This window comes from Patella vulgata, chromosome 9 (genome assembly GCF_932274485.2).
Source record: "Patella vulgata chromosome 9, xgPatVulg1.2, whole genome shotgun sequence".
NCBI classification, from domain to species: domain Eukaryota; kingdom Metazoa; phylum Mollusca; class Gastropoda; family Patellidae; genus Patella; species Patella vulgata.
The window spans coordinates 26,587,781-26,611,245 of NC_065887.2; the positions used below are offsets into that span (position 1 = coordinate 26,587,781).

The 23,465-nt window shown below is 36.0% G+C and overlaps 3 protein-coding genes across 3 annotated transcripts; 1 reads left to right on the forward strand and 2 right to left on the reverse strand.

Annotated features, from left to right (window-relative positions):
- Positions 1-252: 252 nt before the first annotated feature.
- On the reverse strand, positions 253-6,857 carry LOC126831491 (uncharacterized). The gene is made up of 6 exons (XM_050562013.2): positions 6,485-6,857; positions 4,032-4,164; positions 3,039-3,098; positions 1,922-2,083; positions 1,070-1,154; positions 253-512 (listed from the first exon to the last, which is right to left on the reverse strand). The coding sequence occupies exons 1-6, from the start codon at positions 6,643-6,645 to the stop codon at positions 253-255; spliced, it is 861 nt and encodes a 286-aa protein (XP_050417970.1). The 5' UTR covers positions 6,646-6,857.
- A 1-nt stretch (position 6,858) lies between these two features.
- On the forward strand, positions 6,859-11,857 carry LOC126831490 (zinc finger protein 677). Its single transcript, XM_050562012.2, has 3 exons — positions 6,859-7,112; positions 7,445-7,546; positions 8,408-11,857. The coding sequence occupies exon 3, from the start codon at positions 8,460-8,462 to the stop codon at positions 9,480-9,482; it is 1,023 nt and encodes a 340-aa protein (XP_050417969.1). The 5' UTR covers positions 6,859-7,112; positions 7,445-7,546; positions 8,408-8,459; the 3' UTR covers positions 9,483-11,857.
- Positions 11,858-14,601: 2,744 nt separating this feature from the next.
- On the reverse strand, positions 14,602-23,451 carry LOC126831488 (uncharacterized). The gene is made up of 2 exons (XM_050562009.2): positions 22,575-23,451; positions 14,602-17,292 (listed from the first exon to the last, which is right to left on the reverse strand). Exon 2 carries the CDS (start codon positions 16,681-16,683, stop codon positions 15,451-15,453), a length of 1,233 nt encoding a protein of 410 aa, XP_050417966.1. The 5' UTR covers positions 16,684-17,292; positions 22,575-23,451; the 3' UTR covers positions 14,602-15,450.
- Positions 23,452-23,465: the final 14 nt, after the last annotated feature.

Sequence of the window (23,465 nt, forward strand, 5' to 3'; positions counted from 1 at the left end):
ACTCATAACACTGTTCTTTGTAGTCTGTGTTGACCAGTGTGTGGAACAGAAGGGAAAAGTCATAAAATTTAACAGTGATATTCAGCATTATTACTATCTGTTGTACAATTTTTACAAGCTACTTAAATTCTCATGCTGCAAAAATATTCTTTGCCTTTCTGGAACAAATGGGAAAAGTAATAAATTTAACAACAGCCTTCAACTTTATTGGCCTGTATCATATGGACATGTTTTTACTCACTCCTCGGGTTCTCATCTCTTTACAAATTGAATCTCAGTACCAATAAAAGAATTACTTTCTGTTATTTCTTCACAACAGATATTTTGAGTCGATTCTGATCCTATTTGAGATATAAATAGTTTGGTTGATGGTGATTGTTTGACTATATTAATAGCCGTTTGTAGTTTTAATTTAATACCACCGGTCACATCATGACTAGCTTGTGACGTACTGATATTATTTGATATATCACCATTACTCTCAACATAGATTTTAGGTAGAAGTACAGCATCTGAAATAATGTAAGACACTTCAAAAGTTGACATTTAAATTGACATTATATTGACAATTGACTAAATGTGGTTTAATGGTCAAGACTAGACATTAAAGGGACAATCCCGATTTTAAAAGAGTCTCGGAAATAGAAGTCTGTGCATGAAATTTAAGCGCCAAAATAAAGAGGAATGATGTATTTACAGTGTCCCAAAATTTTGATTTAAAATATTGAGTCATTTGGATGTGAATGTCAAAATCGCTTATCCAGACATGTAACACTTAATTTTTTTGTTGGGTGACCTGGTAATCTATTGCTATTCCTTTAGAGGTCTATACAGTGCATGACTCACATGCTGTACTTGATAACGAAAGGTATAAATAATGAGCAATTGGCAAGTTGCCCATACATTATTTAAAATAATGGTCCCCAACATCAAAAGATGATGTCACATCTGTATTTTAAAACCATTTAACATACATGGACAGCTTTCAAGTTTTCCAAGGCAATAACTACAGACAAAATTGATGGCCAACATTAGCGATTTATTGAAAAAATAATACTGTACTAATTACCTGTCAATGAAGGAGGTTTGTTGTAAATACCTGGTACATCAGTTATAAATACAACTTTCTTTACATCAAACTCAGTACATATAGTCTGAATAAAAATATTTTAGGAAGATTAGTATTAGTCAGATGGGGTACACCTAAGTAAGTGCGTAACATTAGAAAGTAGATTATTAGTCATCATAGCCGAAACAAAGATAATTTGATTTAGGCTGCGATGATGCAAATTTAAAAACCCTCTCGACACATTGAACAATATACTACATGGAATAAAGATAGGCTGCCACACAACGAAACATACACCCACAGCAACTAAGTCATCCGGGCAGTCAACAAAGGTTGACGGTTATTTTATTATTTGTCGGTAATGAAAACATTTACAACACATGAAAATCTGATTACGAGTACCAATTTATATAGATTGTTTATCTAATGACCCTAAACACTGTATAAATTTACATGTATATTAACTTTAGCTTCAAGAGTGTACACAAGATTTTTCGAAGTTATCAAGGGCCATAACTCTGGCTGTAATTTTCGGAAATCGTTGAAAATCAATAAGCTTCTTCGTCGTACAATCTTAACAGTTTGTATAAATTTAAAGTCAATCGGATATTAACTTAAGCCTCTAGAGCGTGGAATCCGGACCGACAACAATATACGACCACATTTCAATGTGGGTGTATAAAAATTGAATTAAATTTTGGAACCATTGTTCCTGTTTGGACTGGGATTGGAGGACAAATCTAAAAGAAGATAGTTCCTGTAAGCAGATTGGAGCAAAAGACGAAATGTGCTAATTTATTAATTAAAATGGCACACACACACACACCCAATCCGCCCATAATTTAAACTTACTTCAATAATTGTATCACCACTTAAAATTGTACAGCCCAAAGTTTCATCAAACACACAATCTCCATGTAATATTGGTAAAAGAGATTTGTATAATGTCTCCTTAATTACATCACAACCATGTTTAACTACATCCTTATTCTTTGTTCTCCACAACTGAAAAGGCTACAAAAGGGAAGAAATGAAGTTGTGTCTCTTTAACCAAGTTTTGTTCCATTTAAAAAAGCATAAATTTTGAGACCTAACATAGGTTTAATTTGATTAAATTTGAGATTTGCAAATTGTTAATATAATAGATTATTTATCATGATTGGTCTTTATATATTAAAATTTGTATGTCCTTGCCATTAAAATATTGCCAAACATGCTTGAAATAGGCTTGTGGTAAGCATTATTATCGCATATTTCAGGATTCTTTTTTAGCGCTATCTAAGCCATTATCAGAGCATAATGCTTCCACTTGTAGCTACAAATAGCAAGGGATAGAATTGTCCAAAAGTTTAACAGCAAAACTGATTTAAAATCAAAAAAGTTCTGTGAACTTTACCCCAGCAGTTTTAATCGCAACCTATGGTCTGGCGTTTGTTTTGGGGTGCCTTTAGAAACTTGTGTCCTCCGCCACCACTTACTGAATGAGCAAGGATAAAAGCAGAGGAACGAGGAAAAATTAATGTTGAATCAAAGAGGTCTCGACTGATTGGTAGAATCTCATTGGTATATACCAGTAGTCTTTGTCTCATGATTATCAAGTCTGTTGAGACCAGGAAGATGTTAGGGAGAGGGAGAAATTGGGTTTAACGTCCACTAAACACAAACTATGTCATTTCGGGACTAGCACTTGGTTGAATTTTATTTCAATAATTCGCTTGCGCGTAGGGGTCTTTGACAGTGGGAGGAAACCGTTGGACCCGGAGAAAACCCACGAGGTTGGACAGGCGACCCTACTCCTTGTCATGTACAACTGGGAAATCGAAACCACGCAAGTAGACTCAATGACAGACCTCAATGATATAGCGTGCACGTGCTAACCATTCGGCCACCCAACCCCCAGAAAGATGTTAAGAGTGCTGAGGGCATTTGTTTAGGCTAACCATGAGATAATGCCAAGTTCACAACTTACAGACAGTGACACAACAGGAATATTTTCTTCCAAAAGATGATTTTCCAAAATTGAGTTCAACTGTAAATACAAAAAGGGTGATAAGTACACAGACAGACCCACAGAAAAACCCATGAGGTTAGACAGATGACCCGACCCAACCCGACCCTACTCGTTATGTACAAGCTTGGGATCAAAATCATGCGACTTGACTCTCAATGACACCTTATGCCAAGTTATGATCAATGTTATAAATATAACCATTTCTTTATAATCATTACTATTATTTTTAAAGGGGCATCATGGAAGATTAGTTAAAGAGCTGACAGTTCTTGCTATAAAAGATAATGAAAAGGGAATATGTTGAAAATTGCAGTCAAATTAATTCACTCTTAAGCCAATGTATCGTCGATACAATTACAGTGTAGCCTTGATTGTCATTGCTGTTGTTGTTACGATTATAAACAGCCTTGATTATCCATTTTTACGTTAAATCATCAACCAACTACAAAACGTATTTAAATCTACTGTAAATATGGAGTATTGCAGGTCTTTTTTTAGGCCTGAAATCTTATCTAAATTATTAATTAGACATTAATTAACTTATCCTGACCATAATCAACTCTCGATGTCATCGCTAGCCTGCAATATTTACTGGATTAGGATCCGATCTGCTGCTCTACGCTCATTCATGATTAAATCAAGAAAGGGATAATTGTTGAGACTATGTACTTTATTGTACCAACTTTAGTAATGATGATCGAGGCTAGGCCCAAAATTCAATCACTAAATTCTCAGTTCAGAGTAGATAAATTTGACTGAAATTTTCAGCAAATTCCCTTTACATTATCTAGCTTTTAACTATTATTGTGAGAACTGCCAACTCTTTATCTAATCTCCCATTAAATGTATCTTGAATAATTTATATAACATTTAAGACATAAAATAAAAGACCTGCAATAGGAAGATTTAGCTTTTGCATATGCCTATTTAATACACTACAGCGTATTTTACCTTGAGAACCGATTGTCTTGTAAGACAAAAGCCTAGTTTAACTTTCTTTAAATCTGTAAGTTGTGTTGTATTATTATATTGTGAATATCCTGATGAAACCTGATAGGCCTTGGCTTGATGGTGACCAAATGACCTACAAACATGAAATTAATCTGAATATAATTACTAACAAACCAAAAGTGAACGTTATCTGGGTATTGATGTAATGAAACCATACAAAGTTTCATCACGACACTCTCACTCAATTACAATCCATGTTAGGGTGTCTCAAAGCATCTTCCTAAGTGTGCCACGAAATTTTGAACGGCACACTAAGAAAATGTGAAATACCATGTGATCCCAAAAGATCTCGAGCATTCACTGGTGTCTACTGATCAGTTCATAGCTTTGTTTTTCATTGAGAGGGGGGGAGGGGTCGATGGCCGATTGGTTAGCACGTGTGCGCTGTATCATAAGGCCTGTCATTGAGTCAACTGGCGTGGTTTCCAATCCCCGGATGTACGTGACAAGGAGTAGGGTCGCCTATCCAACCTTCTTGGTTTTCTCCGGGTCCTCCGGTTTCCTCCCACTGCTAAAGAACCCAATGCGCAAGCGAATTATTGAAATAAAATTAAACCATATGCTAGTTCTGAAATGACCTAGTTTGTGTCGAGTGGACATTAAACCCCATTTCTCTTTCTCTCTTTTTCTTTGAGTCATCCTATGTGTCTATGACTAGTCTCTGTCTACGGCTGTATGCCGTCTGACTTACCATGTTTTTATTTTGCAAAATTCTGATGTGAATCAGACCTGTCTTCAAAAAGCAAAACTGTCAATTTTGTCTTCAAAACAAGGATTGATTATTCTTATTTATTACATTTCTGTCACATCTAACTACAATTAAGCATATAATCCAACCTGACACAGGGTACAAATCATCTGTTTTAAATCGAACCGTCTAGTTACATCGTGAAGGCTGAGGTATAGATGTGTCAAGTAATAACAGCCATTAAAAATACGCGAAAAGTAGGAAACCCATTTTAAGTCGCAAGAATGGCAATATTAAACTTTACTGACAATATTTGCAGATAAACGAAAGTTATTTAACTATATTGGGCTGGGTATATTGAATTAGTCCTAATAGTGTAAAATTAACTTCATTTTAAGACATTACATGGATTAATAAAGAAATTAAGATTGCCAGGTGAAACTAAACTACTAAAGGCATCCAATTGTAGCTAAAAACAGAGAGAGAGAAAGAGAGAGAGAGAGAGATGGGGTTTAACGTCCACTCCCACAAACTAGGTCATTTTGGGACCAACATATGACTCAATTTTATTTTAAAAATTTGCTTGTGCGTATGGGTCTAGCAGTGGGAGAAAAAACGGAGGACCCGGAGAAAACCCACGAAATTGGACAGGCAACCCAACTCCTTGTCAACTACAACCAGGGAATGAACACCCATGCGTTAACCATTCGGCCATCCACCTGCCCAACACATCGAACAGTTTCTCAACGTTCTCGTAGCTAGTTTGGAAGGTCTGATCAAGGGACATAACTCACGCATTAATTTAAAATCGTATCGTTTCTGTGTCCAAAATGTCCCTCAAAATGCAATTTCCAAGCAAGTTGGGATGGTGTAACCAAGGGACATAACTCATGCTTGCTTGGAAATTGCATTTTGAGGGCCATTTTTGAAACAAAAACCTTTCATTTGATCGAAAAACCCTATATCTTGGAAAAATGATGATTCTACCCCCTCTATTTGCTGAAATATTAATTGGTTCACACAGGTTTTGGGGAAGCATGGCCTTTAGTCACTGGTTTAGGGAAAGTGATTGCCGTTGATTTGCTCTCTCAGCATCCAAGGAGGCTATATAGTCCATAATTATTGAAATAGGATTTCTGGTATGCACTTAAAGGGACAATAACACTCTTGCTGGCTTGAAAGCTCCAGAAAATAAATAATATCTCTATCTAAGTACTAGATGTTTAAGTGTCCTACCTCTTGTGTAAATTATCCATTACATCCTATTTTACTTGTCCAGAGGGTTCGAAAATATTTTTAAATCGAAGTTTCATTTGAAAAGGTTTACGTTAGACGTTTCAAACCATTATGTTGAATTTGTCAAAATTTTTAAATAAGGTGTGTTAAGATGAAATTTGTATCATGAATTAATTGAAATATTCTAAAATAGTACAATTTGTTGACCAGAATAAAGATTGGGACATATTATTCAGTTACAACAAGAGTGGCATTGAGCCTTTAAGATAATTTGTCGCCCCCCCCCGGGCCCCCCCCCCCCAACCCCCCAAAAAGTGTCGCCACTTGGCTTATCCCCCCCCCCCCCGTCCCTAGCCTCCCCCTATGTGAGGGCCCTGAATTAGAATGACTAAGAAAGAATTAAAAAATAAATTTAAAGAGAGTTGCAAAAACTAATAAATTTAAAATACTAAAATAGTCCATACAATACCCTGCCCCATGCACTACGACACACCGAAGTCCTTTATCGTGGATTACTTTCATTAAATTAGCAGCCCAGTGCAAGGATTCTAATTTCGTTGTCTCGAGTATATCTTTGTTGGTTATTGCACTGCCACCAAATTTAATGACAAGATCGATTTTCACCGACATGATCTGAAAGGCTATCGGGAGATTATGGAAGATTGTTTACAGCGCGATCTACTTTTATTTTGGTATTTTGTTATAGCCAATGAAAATCATAAATGGATGCTTATTCTAGCCAATCATAAATCTCCTATGGTGTAAAGGAAGTAGTATTCAAAATGGAGTATTTTTGTTGATTTTTGACAAGATTTGGAGTCTGTTATTAGCTTGAAAAAACTTTGTTGAAAACTTTCAATGACAAACTTATTTCTAAACATTAGTTTTGAAATAAAAAAAGAATTATAAAAGTTGTTAAAAGTATATGATGTCATGCATTGTGCATTGACAGCAGCTCTTTATCACACCGCCTTCGTTATCCGGTATCCCAGTCGGAGCAGAACAGTACGACGTTAACTTAAACTCCATTTCATTTCTTATGTTCGCGATTAAATCAAGCTATGTCATAGATAAACCACATAGAGATAGGCAATATGGTAGGTGTAAATGGCAAAATGGATCCTTTCCCTATCCCTGAAATTTCATTGGTTTACACTCCACAGCCAACATAGCCTACACTAATACTGCACGTTTTTATGTAGGCCTAGCCAATATTTTCGATTCCTGGTCCTTGACTGTCCTAATAAAAAAAAAAAGCAGGAAATAGTATTTGTGTGGTGTTTAATTTTCAGAATTCAAGATTAATTCTGCGATAATTTTGTGTTAAAATTACAACCATCAATAATTCTGTGTTTTTGAAATAATTTTACTCTCTTGACAAGTCACTTCAACTTGAAGCATTTTTACATTTTTTAATTTATTTTTTCAGATGCAATCTCACAGTGCAGGATATAGCACTTATGGCAGTCTAAGTTCCAGAATTTACAGGGGGTGCACCCCGGCCAGACTCCATCCCAGACTGAAGTAATAGGTACGTATCGTCCCCCACCCCCGACTTGCTTCTTTGCCCGCAAACGACAATACTATATACCGGAAAGCTACCGGAAAACTGAATACTGGAAAACACCAGAAAAACACTAAATACCGGAAAACACACTAAATACCGGATAAATACCCTAAAGAGGTAACCTGAGCCTGGTCCTCTGTGTGTGGGAGGTTAGGGTTAGGGTTAGGGTTTTCTGGTATTCAGTATAACATGGTGTTTTTCCAGTTGTTTTCCGGTATATAGTATAGCTCCCCCCAAGGTCTGGACTCTGGCTATATACCAAAAAACACCGGAAAACTACCGGAAAACTGAATACTGGAAAACACCAGAAAAACACTAAATACCGGAAAACACACTAAATACCGGATAAATACCCTAAATAGGTAACCCAAGCCTGGTCCTCTGTGTGCGAGAGGTTAGGGTTAGGGTTATGTTTTTCCAGTGTTTTCCGGTATTCAGTATAACATATGATGTTTTTCGGTGTTTTTCCGGTATTTAGTATAGCTCCCCCCAAGGTCTGGACTCTGGCTGTGTGCCTGGTTGGAAGGGGTGACAGGCACAGTTAAATTTGATACCCGTAATGTTTTATTCTTTGGAATTTAGGAACATCCTCATAATGTTATTACAAACTATAATCAAGAACTCACAAAAGATCCATCCATATTGGTTGGTGTACGTAATGACAACTCTGTATTTTAGTCAACCAGAAAGATTTTAATAGACATAGTGTAGACTATGCTTTGTATAGGCCCACTTTGTTCTAATGCACTCAATTTGCAGCATCTGTTTTTACATGTTCGCAGTTCACAACTTACTTACTATTTTTCTTGCTTGTTTTATTTTCAGCATTTTATAATAACTGACATCAAAGTTGTAATCATAACACAAAGATATTAAAATGGATAACAATAATAATCTTGGTAATAAAGATTCTATTGATCATCACCAATCATTCATACAGCAGTGTGCTTCATCTCAAATATACCATACAGGATTACCTCATTTTATAGAAGAAAGTAACATTCAAAGTAATATGTGTACAACAAAAAATACAAGCAGAACAATATTACATATTCCAACCATTTACACTTCAACGTCTACTACCCCAGAATATTATTTAAATCTTACAAGATACAGTCAAAATGAGAATCCACTAGAAAACTCGGCAATGAATGCAGCAGTAACATCAGATTCAACCCACACATCTGATGCACAAGTTCACACTCTTCAAAACAACGCTAAGTTATGTGTTTCTAAAGAAAGCAGTGTGTGTGATGTAAATTACAATATCAATCCAGAGCCTACAATAGAAACCAGTGTTGAAGAAAACATAGTTCAACCCGAGTCAAATAAAAATAATGTAGCTAAATGTTTTTGCTGCTCTGATTGTGGAATGCGATTTAAAGAAAAACGAGGATTGGAAACTCACATTAGAAGCCATACGGGAGAAAAACCATTTAATTGTCAAATTTGTCAAAAATATTTTCGTACAAAAAGCTCACTTAATGAGCATAAACGAACCCACAACGATAACCGACAGAAATTTATTTGCAACATTTGTGAAAAAGTTTTAACCTCGTCTCCTGGACTTCAAAAACATTTGAAATCTCATTCAGGTGAAAAGCCATATGCTTGCCAATTTTGTGAGAAAGCTTTCACATCAGCGTCGCATCTTAAAAGACATGAACGAATTCATACCGGTGAGAGACCACATAAATGTGAAATTTGTAACGAATCGTTTACACAGCGTGGTAATCTCAAACTCCACGCTAGAGTACACAGCGAATATTTCCCATTTAAATGTGGTAAATGTGATAAACAGTTCCGTCACAAAAAGAGTCTGACCAATCATAGTAATATTTGCAATACAGGATTATTATCAGATACTCGCGTTCAGATTGAAAACCCAAATTCAAGTTAATGCAGCCATCTTCATAATTATCGTGAGTTTTGGTTGCATTAGCCATCTTTGTCATAAATTGTGTGTGGCAGTGTGGTGATCGAGTGGTCTAACGTGCACACTTTAGATCATATGGTCTGTCATTCATTGAGTCAATTCGTGTGGTTTTGATGAGGGTCCATGACCATACACACAACACAAACTAAATCATTTTTAGGACTAATCTATAGCAGGAGGGTATATTTTTATTTCACTGATTTGATTGTGTGCAAGGTTCTTTATCAGTGGGAGTGAAGAGTGAAACTAGAGAAAATCAACATGGTTAAGCAGGTGACTCTACTCCACATGACCATGCGATTAAAACCACATACCTGATTCAGTGACAGACTTACTTTAAATCAAAACTCAGCACAATCAATAATTTTGGGGTCTTTAAGCTTACTGTAATTATCGAGTTTGGTATGATAAATTATTTAAATTATATTCACCTCATCACAAATAACAAAATAACAGGTGTATGACTTATTAACATCATGAAAATTCCCTGTGATTAGACACAACATTTATATACATTATGCATTTAAAACTTTTTGAGACTTTTTTGGGGAGTCTTACATGTATATTTCTTCAATTATGCTCATACAATATATATCTACTTTCTATTTTTATTTTAAACAATACTGGTTGTGGATTTATTTAAAATAATTTTATTTTTATATTTTGTGAAATTTTATAGATTTAAATAAAGAGCTGGCCGTTCAAAAATAGATAATGCAAAATGAATATATTGAAATTTCCATTCAGATTACTTTATTCTGAGCCAAGTTATCACTGTAGTTTTGACAAGATGTGTGCATTGATTGTTTATTATCTTAGCCATGGTATTCGAGGCTAAGGCTTCCCCATTTTTAAACTAAATCATTAAATGGCCGAACCGCTATATTCTACTTAACATCTCGAGTATATGATGGCATTGAGATTTGATTATGGTCTTGTCATGTTAATAAATGACTAATTAATAATTTAATTTAAAGAAAGACCTGCAATAGGCAAATTTAGCTCTTGAATAATGTACATGTATCTTTGATTTATATATTTATTTTTATTTACTAAAGTAGTTATTTATACATTCCATATATTTTATAGATCATGATCTTATATTGGTATTTTATAGATCATGATCTAATGTTGGTATTTTATAGATTAATATTTGTGTTGGTATTTTACAGATTGATATTAAAGGGATATACTGGTAACAGTGTCAGTTTCTTTTAAATTTCTAAGTCACACAAACTGAAATATGTAAAGAGTGTGAAGCAAAAGGAAAAATAACACATCATATTGGCATGGTATTAACATCCAGTTTTGACATTTTGGCGATTTAAGATCTGATACTGATATTTAAAAAATTATAAGGGAATATTGATATTTTAAAAAATTATAAGGGAATATTGATATAAAATAATAAATTGTTTTACATAAATTATGATCTTGTTCCAAATTCTGTTTTAAACTGTCAACTATATTACATTATTGGGTTATAATGCATGAAAGAAATATGAATTAGATTTTTATCAGCTTGTTTCTTTTGGACTTCTGACAAGGACAGCTGTCTAGTCCTTCGGATGAGACAAAAAACCAAGTTCCCGTGTATACATTAGAATGCACATAAAAGATCCCTTGGCAGTTGGAATTCGATATAAGAGTAGGCGATAGTGCCGCTGCCCGGGCAAAATTTCCCTCATAGCACACTGTATGGCGTATGCCCGTCTTCATTAGCCCAGTATAGGAGCAGAACAGTAGGATGTTAAACCCCATTTCATTTCATTTCTTTTGGACTTCAGTTTATTTAAACTATATTTTTTGTAAATACTAAAATACTTCAAAATTACCCTCTAAAGAATAATCCTATGCTCATATTTAACTTTGAATTTAATCAATTAAAGATTTTTTTTTGACCTGTCATATTTTATATAAAACCAACTGATTTATGAACTGAACATGCAAGGTCGTATATGAGATTATTATTTAAACAGATTGTACAGCTGAATAGAATACAGAAAGGTAAATCAGATTAAATTACAGATTACCTGTCAATTATGTAATCTCTACTTTAATGAAGTTTGTAAATAATATTTTCTGGACTTTACAGAAGAGAGATGATTAATGTTATATATTTTTATATACTCAATTAAATTTATTTCAAGAGTCAGGCATTGATGTTATGCAGAGTTCTTTCCCAAACCTTGTCAACAGCCAGGCATAAGGGGACTCCTATCATTATTGCCCCTGTCACGAAAACTTTGTAAACACTCCCCAGTGGTCGGCTAACCTTATGGAAGGAAGAATCCAGAGAGGAGCACTGATGTTAAGAGAGTCATATCCACTTAATGGGTCAGAACTTATGAGATTTTTGTCCAAAACTTACATGTAGTTTGATTTTGCAGTCATTGCACATAGAAACTTGTTGACAGTCTTCAGGACAGAGTTTGTGACCTTTTTTTTTAAAAAAAAACCTGCAGAGATATTTTGTCACATACGAATGAACTCGACTGTGTAAGGGGGATATTCACCTTGTTGATTTTTCACATATGATATGCCCTTGAAACCTTTTTTGCATTTCTCATCACAAAAAAACTGAGTTTTTAAAATGGTGTTATTACTACTTCTTTGGCAGAGCAGCATACTGTGACATACTTATTTGTCCTCATTGGCTTGGCTTTTGCTAATGGTAGGCATATTTCCTTTGTCTACCAACGTGTGAATTTTTTTAAATCTTGGTCAGCAGGAACTGTTGACATTGACCATAGAGGGATATTAAAATGTGTTCTGCCCGTTCTCAGGAACCACTCAAGATATCTTCACGAAACTATTTACACTCATCACCTTATTATAGTAGTTGTGCTTTTTTTTGAGAATGGTGAATATGACTGTGACCTGTGGGACATATTGAACCCTTTTCAAAGGTTTGGGGATATGTCGTGGACTCGTGGCAGCACTACATAGAGTGACACTAAATAAAGGTTAAGTGGTATTGCAATGAGGGGAACACTTGACTTTCTAAAATAAGAGAGTGTCGCAAAATTTCAACAGTTGCATTCAGACAAATACCCAGTGGATAGATCTCTACCACGTCTACAGAGAAAGGAATATTTACATATTTCCGTTCAGGATTTAATAATACCGACATTTGATTTATCATTAATTTGTTATCTGTGGTATCATTGAAGTGTTTTCGAAAACTTGAAACTGCATGCACTTCACCTTCAGCATACTATAGTTGTTGTGCTCATTCCTGCAGTGCATTTCTCAGTTGAATAATTTTTGTGTTGATGACCGAGTCATTTGTTTCTTATGTAAACCGCAACAAATTTTTCACAGGGGTCCGGGTGAACCACTTACAGGACTTATAGGACTTTCTAAAATCTACATTCAAGTATCGTTCAGATTTTGCCCCCATGCCCCACCTCCCTCTCCGTCACCCTTTCAGAAATACGGGATTTTCCAGGGTGGAGATACATTTCACTCAAATTAGAAATATATACCAACATATTAGTGTAATGAAATATCCCAAGGTCACTATAAAAAATTTGTCATATTTATGATTAATTGATATTTGTAATGACGATATCACACGTAAGCCATAATTACCACAATGATATCTTATACATATCTATAAACATGAAACATTACCTTACCTAAAGTAGATGTAACTAGAATCTCGTGTTCTGTGTAGGTTAGGCTATAATTTATTAATATTGTTGATGTCCCCATTTATCATTCTTCTTATATTTAAATTTGTAACAAAGATTTATTTGAGTTAAATCTTTTATGTATTTATTGAGAGAAATGCATTTTTAGAAATGGACATATCCATAGTTATTTTTCGTAGACTTTAGTACACATTTGAATGTGGGGAGACACTGTCTTTTCTCACTGGCTCATAATATGACCCCATATTTATTTTATAGCCAATTTGTATAATAAACTTCGAACTATGTGATTTGTAATGGTACGAATTCTGACTCTTTAATAAAATTCTATTATTTCATCTTGTTTAACTTAAACATGCATTATGCAAGAGCAAAATCTGCTTATTACAAGTCTTTCTTTAGGCCTGAAATGTTATCTAAATTATCAATTAGACATTAATTAACTTATCCAGACCATAATAAACTCTCGATGTCAAGGCTAGCCTTCGATGTAGGCTGGATTAGAATCCTATATGCTGCTAACGGCCAAAGATAATTATATCAGAAAAAGTGGATAATCGAGACTATGCTGTTTATATTAATGATTTTAGTAATGATAACCGAGACTATGCAGAAATTTCACCGGCTTCTTTCTCGGCTCATAGTGGATCAATTTGACTGAAATTTTCAGCAAATTACCTTTACACTATTTAGTTTTTAACTATTATAGCGAGAACTGCCATCTCTTTATCTTATCTCCCATAATGTATCTTTAAAATAACAGGTCTATGATCCAGGTAGAAAATAAAAGTAAACAGGCACGGTGTCTCTGTAAAGCGCTAGCTCACTACCAAGGAAGTGCCGATTTGATGCCGGTGTTTGCCGAGAAAATACTTCGGGATTTTTAAATCTGGTTTCCTCTTGCAAGTGGTACAGGATCGAGGGCCCGGAAAGGAGCTGAGTCTAGTCCTTCAGATAGGAAGAAAAGTCTGAGTACTCTTGACCGTTGGAATTCGAAATCAGAATTTAGGCAAAATTTCACTCATAGCACCCTGAATACCCTATTGGTGTTGGACGTTAAACCCCATTTCACCTGCATTTCATTTCCTATAAGAATAACAAATAAATCGCTGTTTTGATTTCCCCGACGCCCCTAACAAAACGACTACCACGGTTTTCGTAAGAAAATGGACCATATGCTAACTAAATCCATTCCAAACAACATTCTTTGTATAGCATGATTTTGGATTAGTATAAACCTATAAGCCGATCTGTTGTGCGTGGCGTAATTACATTGTAATTTTAACGATTTGATGTACAATAAATCATTTATTTTTGGCTATATTCCCCAATTTTAAATATCCCACCATCCCACCCTTCCCTTTAAAGATAAAAAAAAAGACACTTATCATTCCGTTAGACTATTTAATGTTACACATCATTTGCACTACATATTTTTGAAAGCATTGTTCAAACATACGCCCTAGTAGCTTTGTAAAGTATAAGAAGGACCCCAAACATCGATTTTAATTAGACCATTAACTAACAATAAAAAAAAATTATGTAACCTGTAGTCTTTAAGAAGAATCAGTGCGTGACTCTGCAATCAAAGATGTTCATGCTTATAATGAGCTGAAACCCCTCACAAATTTTATAAAACATAAATATATCTGAACCCCGTGTATATCAGTCCGTATCACTATAGCCGAACAATCACAGCAAGTTTTCAAACCTTTGATCTGCATAGTGATATAAAAAGCATTCCATGTACAATGTGACTTGGATTACGGCAATTTTGAAAAAAAAGCTTCAGAAATCTCTGACCTCAAAGCGTATGCACAACGTTTCGGAGACGGGAGTCTAAAACTTGGACTAAAACAGAAACTTGATTCTATTTTTGGCCTGTTTCCCACTTAAGACCAGCTTACCAATCCCTGCAAAAATGTGATATGGGCAATATCGATTTACGATCTTTTATTTCGACCAGATTATTCTTACGTCTCGACAAATATTCCGAGCAAGTTAGAATTTTTTTTTCTCAAAAAATGCAGATAGTTTACTGGAATTCTTTGTAAACAGACCGACGGGCGAAGATGGTGACAATACAACCCACATTAAGTGTGAATGTAAAGCAAAATAATGTTTTAATCAATCTCCTTGAATGACAGAGCTCCAACCGACGTTTCGAGAATTATTATCTGGTGCAAAAGACAGATAGTCGGACAGAATCCAAGCACAGCCCCGGCCGCTTCTTTAAGCTGAATGAAATATTTGCATTAGAGTTATTATTGCTATTTTCACCTTTTAGCATAGACAGCATATTTAGTTAACCACTCTTGACACTTCATGATTGCTTGTTCCAAAATATCAGAGGGCGGGGTGACTGAGTCCGCTCTCTCACAATTAATTACTTCACGATATCGAATGTCATACTCTGCGCCAGTCACCTGAAACGTCTGTTCCCTAATTGGTAAACCAACGGGAATTTGGTATCGTCCTACACCCGGAAGAATAACGTTCCGTTGTCGAATATCTTTGGGTGATGAATCTGTCCGCGACGAAGATATTTCGGGAAGTCTTGTTTTATTCATTGTTGACGATGACGACGATGATGATGTATTAATGGGTCGCGGCTCACAACTTCTGGGTCGATCTGGAATCGATTCCTTGCCATTTTGACAAACATTCGGTGCACACATGTCTGTTCGCGAAGTTCGCATTAAATTGCTATAATTATTCAACATAAATGATTTTTCACGCCCGATTCCGCCACTTTCTTTCTTCTTTTCACAAAGTGTTTCGTTAATGGCCGTTTGGGCTTCTTTCGACATTCGTTGAAAAAGTTTTGATCGTCTCTTCTTTGGGGAATTTTCAACATCCGTTTTTTTGTCATGGCGAACGTCTGCTGTTAAATCTGCTTCATTGAAAGTTGATGGACACGATTTAACAGTTTTATATGTATCTGGCCGATGGTATCTCGTATCACCATTTTCCCCAGATTTGGATACAATCTTTTTATTGTGAGACCTCCTTTGAATTCTGTCTCTAACAGATGAAGAGTTCGTACTGTTCCTACAATAGTCCATATTACTTGATGGATCCTTTTCGGAAGATACCTCAGATTTTAATTCGGACAAATCATCGACATTATTTTGGTCGTTCTCGATGTTTTGTTCGCTCACATCATCACTGGGCGTCACGTCTTTTTCGAACGCATTATTTATGATAACATCATCCGAAGTTCCATTTTCAGATTTCACAAAATTATGTTCCGTGCACGGACTAATAGTTCGGGGACCACGAAGTGGGGTGGCGCGAAGTCTTTGGCTGATTCTGGAATACCTTCCCCCGCCTGAAACTGTGGAACTGGCACCCGATGGTCTGGGACGAACACGTGCAGAATTCGTATTAAAAACAATTTTCATGTGAAGCCTCTTGTATTTATCTTCCAATGTTTTCATCCATGTTGGACACGGTCCGCTATCGTAGTCACTCGAATAATTTCTGTCAATTGTCGAACGAGCTCGCATTGTGATAAGGGCCTTTTGTTAATCGCAGACAATTCAGCTTTGGTAATAATTAACTCATTTACCCATAAACCAATGGGTTATGATTTACACTATATCACACTTTTGCCTTTATGATTAATAGCAATATCTACAAAACCAGTGAGCATAATCGCTATGCTTATAACCATTAATAACACGGACTAATATCATTATCTGGCAATCAACCATGCGAACAACACTTACAAGGCTAATAATATAATTCCTTACAAAGCTTCATATACATCTAAAACTATTGTACATGAACGGGTCACAGTAAAATAAACTCGAACGTGAATGTAAGTAGGTATATAATACCTTTTCTTAGCCTTGTTAAACATGAATTATGAAATCAGGCGACTTACAGGGTTTCTCTGACGTAAACGTCATACACTGTGTATTTAGTAGACAAAGATTGTTATAAGATCGCTTTTTATTTTCCTTAACAAATCTTGAGTTGAATATATAAAATATTGATCTAGGTAGGTATGTAATGGTAGTAACGGTGATATCAGGTTGTAAACATTCCCGGGCTGTCAAGCTAATTTTGGACTTTTAATAACCTCCTTAAAGTGTGTACACACAGCTACATATCTGAAAAGACAATATTAATACAAAAATGTCAATAACATAAATCAATGTAAATAACGACGGTGTTTGAATTGGGTGTTGTATTGTGTTTGATCATGTATTTATGATGGGTTTTTAATTATAGAAATCTTTCTTGTACATGGACCTTTATGTCGCTATAACAGAGTTTAAAACTAATAGCGTGCTTAAAGGTCTATCACGATGTGTTTTATTATTATCTTCACGACAATCAACTCAGAACACATATTTACAATTTGTCATTTATTAGTATTTTCATGATAAAATCCAGAACAAATATTTCGACATGCATTCGTGTGAATCATCTTGTGAATATTTCATTTCATTCAACTTAAATTTATTTTTCATTAGAAACAATTTAGTAATAATGTATAATGGTCTTAGAATGTAGACCCGTGACACATCGTGGTTTTGAAAACATTTATAATCAAATATGAAATGAAATGAAATGAAATGGGGTTTAACGTCCTACTGTTCTGCTCCTAAACTGGGCTAATGAAGACGGGCATACGCCATACAGTGTGCGATGGGGGAAATTTTGCCCGGGCAGCGGCACTATGGCCTACTCTTATATCGAATTCCAACTGCCAAGGGATCTTTTAAGTGCACGTCAATGTGTACACGGGACCTCGGTTTTACGTCCCATCCGAACGACTAGACAGCTTTCCTTGTCAGGCCCTCCGCCCTGCATCACTGACAAGGGGAAATCACGCCGGAAAATCTGGATGAACTTTCTCGGCCAATGCAGGGATCGAACACCCGACCTCCAGGCTAGCGAGCCAGCGTCTTACGCACTTAGCCACCGTGATCCTCTATAATCAAATATACACGACTTAAAAAGTATGATGAATGAATGATGTGTGGTTTAACGTCCTACTTTTCTGAACCAACGGGGCCGATGAAGACGGACATACGTCATATATTTTGCTATATGACGAACATTTTGCCCGGGCAGCAACTGCAACGTATTTCTGGTGGATTTCAAGCAATCTTTCGGATGCACAGTAAGAATGACAAACGCTCTATCTACATTATACTTGTCTCTAGCCCATAACGACATGCCCTTAAGTTACTAGGGATCGAACGTGACATTCTAAAATCGACCCAGTTATCTAAAGGATTTTATTTTTTAAAGGCTAATTGGTTGAACGGATACAATCACCCATTTATAAGTGTGGCTTCAACGTGAATATATTTTAAATCTATCTTGCTGTGTATATTTTTATTATCGTGTTAAAACGAATAAATGTTAGACATTGATATGTGGTTAATCATATTAATATGTACATAAAGTTACTCTACGTTTCATCACACTTGCGCTATTACCATTGTTCGTTTATTCATTCCAATATTTCTTAGTATAAGTAAAGTCAATTGCATGAGTTCCCCTCGGGTTAATGACCTGTGTGAAAGCAGCGTCCATATTGGCATAAATAAGAAATATGATCTTCAAGGTAACGAACAGTTGTAAGCCCTGTAAACCTGACTCAAAGTCATTATAAACCTAGGGTAAAATACCTCCAATGCAGGGGATCACGTGGCTAAGTGGGTAAGACGCTAGCTCGCTAGCCTGGTGGTCGGGTGTTCGATCCCTGCATTGGCCGAGAAAGTTCATCCAGATTTTCCGGCGTGGTTTCCCCTTGTCAGTGATGCAGGACGGAGGGCCTGACAAGGAAAGCTGTCCAGTCGTTCGGATGGGACGAAAAACCGAGGTCCCGTGTACACATTGGTGTGCACGTAAAAGATCCCTTGGCAGTTGGAATTCGATATAAGAGTAGACCGTAGTACCGCTGTCCGGGCAAAATTTCCCTCATAGCACACTGTATGGCGTATGCCCGTCTTCATTAGCCCAGGTTAGGAGCAGAACAGTAGGACGTTAAACTCCATTTCATTTCATTTCATTTCACCTCCAATGCATTAATTTTTAAAACAAATTTTACGACTGTTCTAAATATTCATGCTCGTCCAAAACAAGACTTTAAAAAATCAGTGCTGCTTTGGTGTTCCTTTTGTCTGCCAGCGTTTATGTAATGACAATTAAGGTATTGAATACATTACGTATGCAAAGCGCACCTATATTTTACCTGATATAGGGCCTACGTGAATTGTGTTGTTGCCAATATTTATTCTACTATAGCTTACATAATTTCTATAACAAAGGTTTGGTGATATAAGTCAAGGGAAGTTAATGCCTATATTAACACTTCAAGTAATTCTTCGTTTCACCAAGGGGCGGGCCTTTCATCTGAGGTAGATTCATTTCTAGGGAGGGGATGGGGGTTTATTTACGGTTTTAGTTTTAAAGCTAGTGGGCGCGATGTAGCAACAGGGGCGAGGTGATCGGTTCTTTTGCATGAGAACAAGATTCCATAGTATCTGTTTAACAGTGGTTGATCAATATGATATTACATGGATATCGGGAATTTGCCAATAGTGCTGGTCATTTTTCTATTTGAGAGGGTTCGCAAAAATCAAGGAGGGTGCAAAATCTATGACAAACCACATGACGCAATAACCCCACGCCCTTCCTTTCGCTTAGCCCCTGTGCAGACCATAAATCTGACTTAAAATGTATGTTTATATCCAACAGATGTCCGTTACTCTTGAAATTTACACATGTCGGACTGTATAACATCCTGGATAATGACCCCTTAAAGATACATTATGGGAGATTAAATTAGAGTTGACTGTTCTCGCTATATATAATAGTTAAAAAAAATAGCTAAGCTAAATAGAATATGTTGAAAGTTTCATTCAAATTACTTCATTCCCAGCCAAGTTATCACTGTTCGTAGTTTTGACAAGATGTGTGCATTGTGGTAACCAGGGCACGGGTATATTCGAGACTTAGCCTAGCTTTTCCAGTTTTAAATTACATTTTTAAAAGGCGAACCGTTCTAATCTAGTTAAAATCTCAAGTATCCGATGTCATCGAGAGTTGATTAATTTATATAATATCTCAGGCCTAAAGAAAGACCTACAATAGGTAGATTTAATTATTGTACGAAAATCACCTTTTTAGCTTGTTCTCTGTACATCTCTTGCAAAACGAAGGCTTATCTTGCATGACAACCGCATGTTCATTTGAAGTGAGAGAGAAAACAAAATCAGAATTCACAATTTTGGCCAATTGGAGAAATGGTAAGCTACTGACAAGACGGCAACCGCGAGCCATCAGTCCGAGCGTTTGGCGCTGGATTGTGCATACATTGCACCGTCCTCAATCCTCATTTAAGTATGAGGGGGTGGGAAATAGGATGGGACCCATGGGTAGCGAAAGACTGTTACGGAGTGGACCGAATCGATGGAAATGTACTGTTGCACTAGCAACATTGTAAATAAAGAAGGGCATTCAGATATAAATTGGCGGCAATAGAGACACCTTGTATTGATTTCCATTAAAGGGGCATTATGGGAAATTAGATAAAGAGCTGACAGTTCGCTATAATATTTACAAAAAAGATAATGTAAAGAAAATGTTATGCTGAAAATTTCGGTCAAATTTCTCCACCCTGAACCGAGATATTAGCAATTGAAATTTATGCCTAGCCTCGATCATCATTACTAAAGTGGGTACGATAAAAAACAAAGTCTCTATTATCCAGTCACAAAATGTATTCAAATCCAGTAAATATCGCAGATTAGAGTTGATTATGGTCTAGATAAGCTGATTAATGTCTAATAATTTAGATATCATTTTAGGCCTAAAGAAAGACCTACAATGGGCTGATTTAGCTCTTGCATAATGTATGTTTAAGGTGTTGTTTTTGTTTTGTTGTTTATTTTTTCTTTCGTTTATTACCAATCCGTGTACAGAAATGGTATTGAATTTACCATGAGAAATGTGTAAGTAGTTTATTCACATGCAATTAAGACATGCAATATAGTGCAATTAGATCAATCATAATGCCACATTGATCACAAATGAATTGAATAAGTTTTTATTTCACGTAAACAATATTTTGTGACTTAGGAATTTTATTTACTGCTAGGTTGGCCCTACATGTATATGTGCAATACTGTGGATAATTTTGCCAGAGCACAAACCACATTTTCAAAAAAATTGCCCGTGGCCTCTATATACCAATAGCACGCCTATTGAGTATTTTTTCGGACAATATGCCTAAACTATGGAAGCCTATAACTACCAGTCGTAATTTACACTTTTTGTCTCTTCAGAACGCGATTGTCGGAAAGTCGAAAAGTAGAAGTTACGACAAAATGTGAGGCGACAGCACGCTAACGCTACACAAGCCAAAATCGACTCGAAAATAGGAATTTAAGAAATATACCCACCGCGATATTTTAATAGCGCACCTAGTTTTCTACTTTTCGACATGCATTTTGGCTCGTGTACTGTGTAGTGTGATGTCGACTGTCGACCTATAGTCATAGTTTGTATTTATTCATGTCGGTAAGAAGGCGCCAACACCGCATACCAAGCCAAAATGCAACTCGAAAAGTAGCAATTAGGAAATTAATAAAACCGCGATATTAATGACCCATCATTTTGGCTTGCTGTCGACTTTTTCCTCGGAAGTTGTAGTCTATACATTCCAGATCACATTCGAATACGCTCAATTCGGGTTAACAAAAATGGTCTTTGTGACAATGTATAGTATTGGTGGTGATATTAGCACCCTATCATGTTGGCTTGCTGTCGACTTTTCGAGTTTCGCCTCAAAAGTTGTTGCGGTCACGGGGGTCACGGTGGCTAAGTGGGTAAGACGGTAGCCTGGAGGTCGGGTGTTCGATCCCTGCATCGGCCGAGAAAGTTCATCCAGATTTTCCGGCGTGGTTCCCCCTTGTCAGTGATGCGGGACGGAGGGCCTGACAATGACAGCTGTCTAGTCGTTCGGATGGGACGAAAAACCTAGGTCATGTGTACACATTGGCGCGCACATAAAAGATCCCTTGAGAGTTGGAATTCGATATAAGAGTAGGCCGTAGTGCCGCTGTCCGGGCAAAATTTCCCTCATAGCACACTGTATGGCGTATGCCTGTCTTCATTAGCCCAGTTCGGAGCAGAACAGTAGGACATTAAGCCCCATTTCATTTCATTTCATTGTTGCAATGTCTGTACATTTGAATACGTCTAGTATTGACGAAGGTCTTTAAGAGAATGTTAATAATAATATCCAGATCTAATTGCAGATGTTATGCAACCGTCAGTAATATTATAAAACTTACATAGATAATCTAATATTTGCTCTCAGAACTATGCTGCTCAAAATATACTGATAAAGAGTCAAAACAATAAAACATACCTGAATATTCCGGATCTGTCACCGTGGAAATAGTTCTTTATATTATAAGTTCATGTATCCTAGAAGCTGATGGAAAACTTTCTGTTTTCACTTTACAGCTAATTTGATCTGGTGGATTTTTTTTCTCCTTCGTGAAAGAATCCAATTGACATCTCGCTAGGGAGATTAATATTTCATAAGATTCCAATTGACCTAATGAAAAGTTTTAAGACAATCATGGCATACATGTTTAACTTCAACACAAATCTAAATCAATTCAATGGCTTCCACACGCTATATGGACGATATCTTTCAAACGTTGGATGGATGTATCTTATCTATGATTCGGTTTTGGATGCAGATAGGTATCAGTAGACCTATATATAGTGGAATAATGTCAAAGAGTTCATTTGTATACCAAAAGTGAACACATTAATGATTTCTTACTTACTTTCAGATATCACGGAACGGTTTACGTCAATATTTACCGTCTTGTTCTAACTACAACGTTAAAAATTCATCATATTGTATTCTGTTTCGATCCAAAGTTTATCTGTATATACAACACTGATTTTTTTTTTTTATCCTTAAAAACTTTGAGCTATGGCTGCCATATCTATCTAATCTAAATTCTCCAATTAATATTCATCAGGACATCTGTCGAAACTCTTTTACAAAGTTCCAAAAACAACAGACTTAGCATATTTAGCCATGTCCCCTTTCGGTTTGGTTTGTTTGTTTTATTTTGAAATGTTGTGCCTTTAACAGTTTGGAGCTTCTAAACGGATATGAACAATTCTTTTACCTTGTACTTGTAGATTACACATTTGAATGCTGGTGGCTAAGGTATGATTACTTTTCCAATGACACAATAGACGTTGATATATGTCATATAATATCATTGTATATTAT

What these genes read in the sequence shown, in the direction of transcription:
- LOC126831491 (XM_050562013.2), bottom strand. Translation starts at nt 6,645, where the DNA reads ATGTCGGTGAAAATCGATCTTGTCATTAAATTTGGTGGCAGTGCAATA. An exon ending in GTGGTGATACAATTATTGAA is followed by an intron (nt 1,155 to 1,921) that starts GTAAGTTTAAAT and finishes ATTTTTATTCAG; the next exon opens with ACTATATGTACTGAGTTTGA. An exon ending in CAAACCTCCTTCATTGACAG is followed by an intron (nt 513 to 1,069) that starts GTAATTAGTACA and finishes ACATTATTTCAG; the next exon opens with ATGCTGTACTTCTACCTAAA.
- LOC126831490 (XM_050562012.2), top strand. Translation starts at nt 8,460, where the DNA reads ATGGATAACAATAATAATCTTGGTAATAAAGATTCTATTGATCATCAC.
- LOC126831488 (XM_050562009.2), bottom strand. Translation starts at nt 16,683, where the DNA reads ATGCGAGCTCGTTCGACAATTGACAGAAATTATTCGAGTGACTACGAT.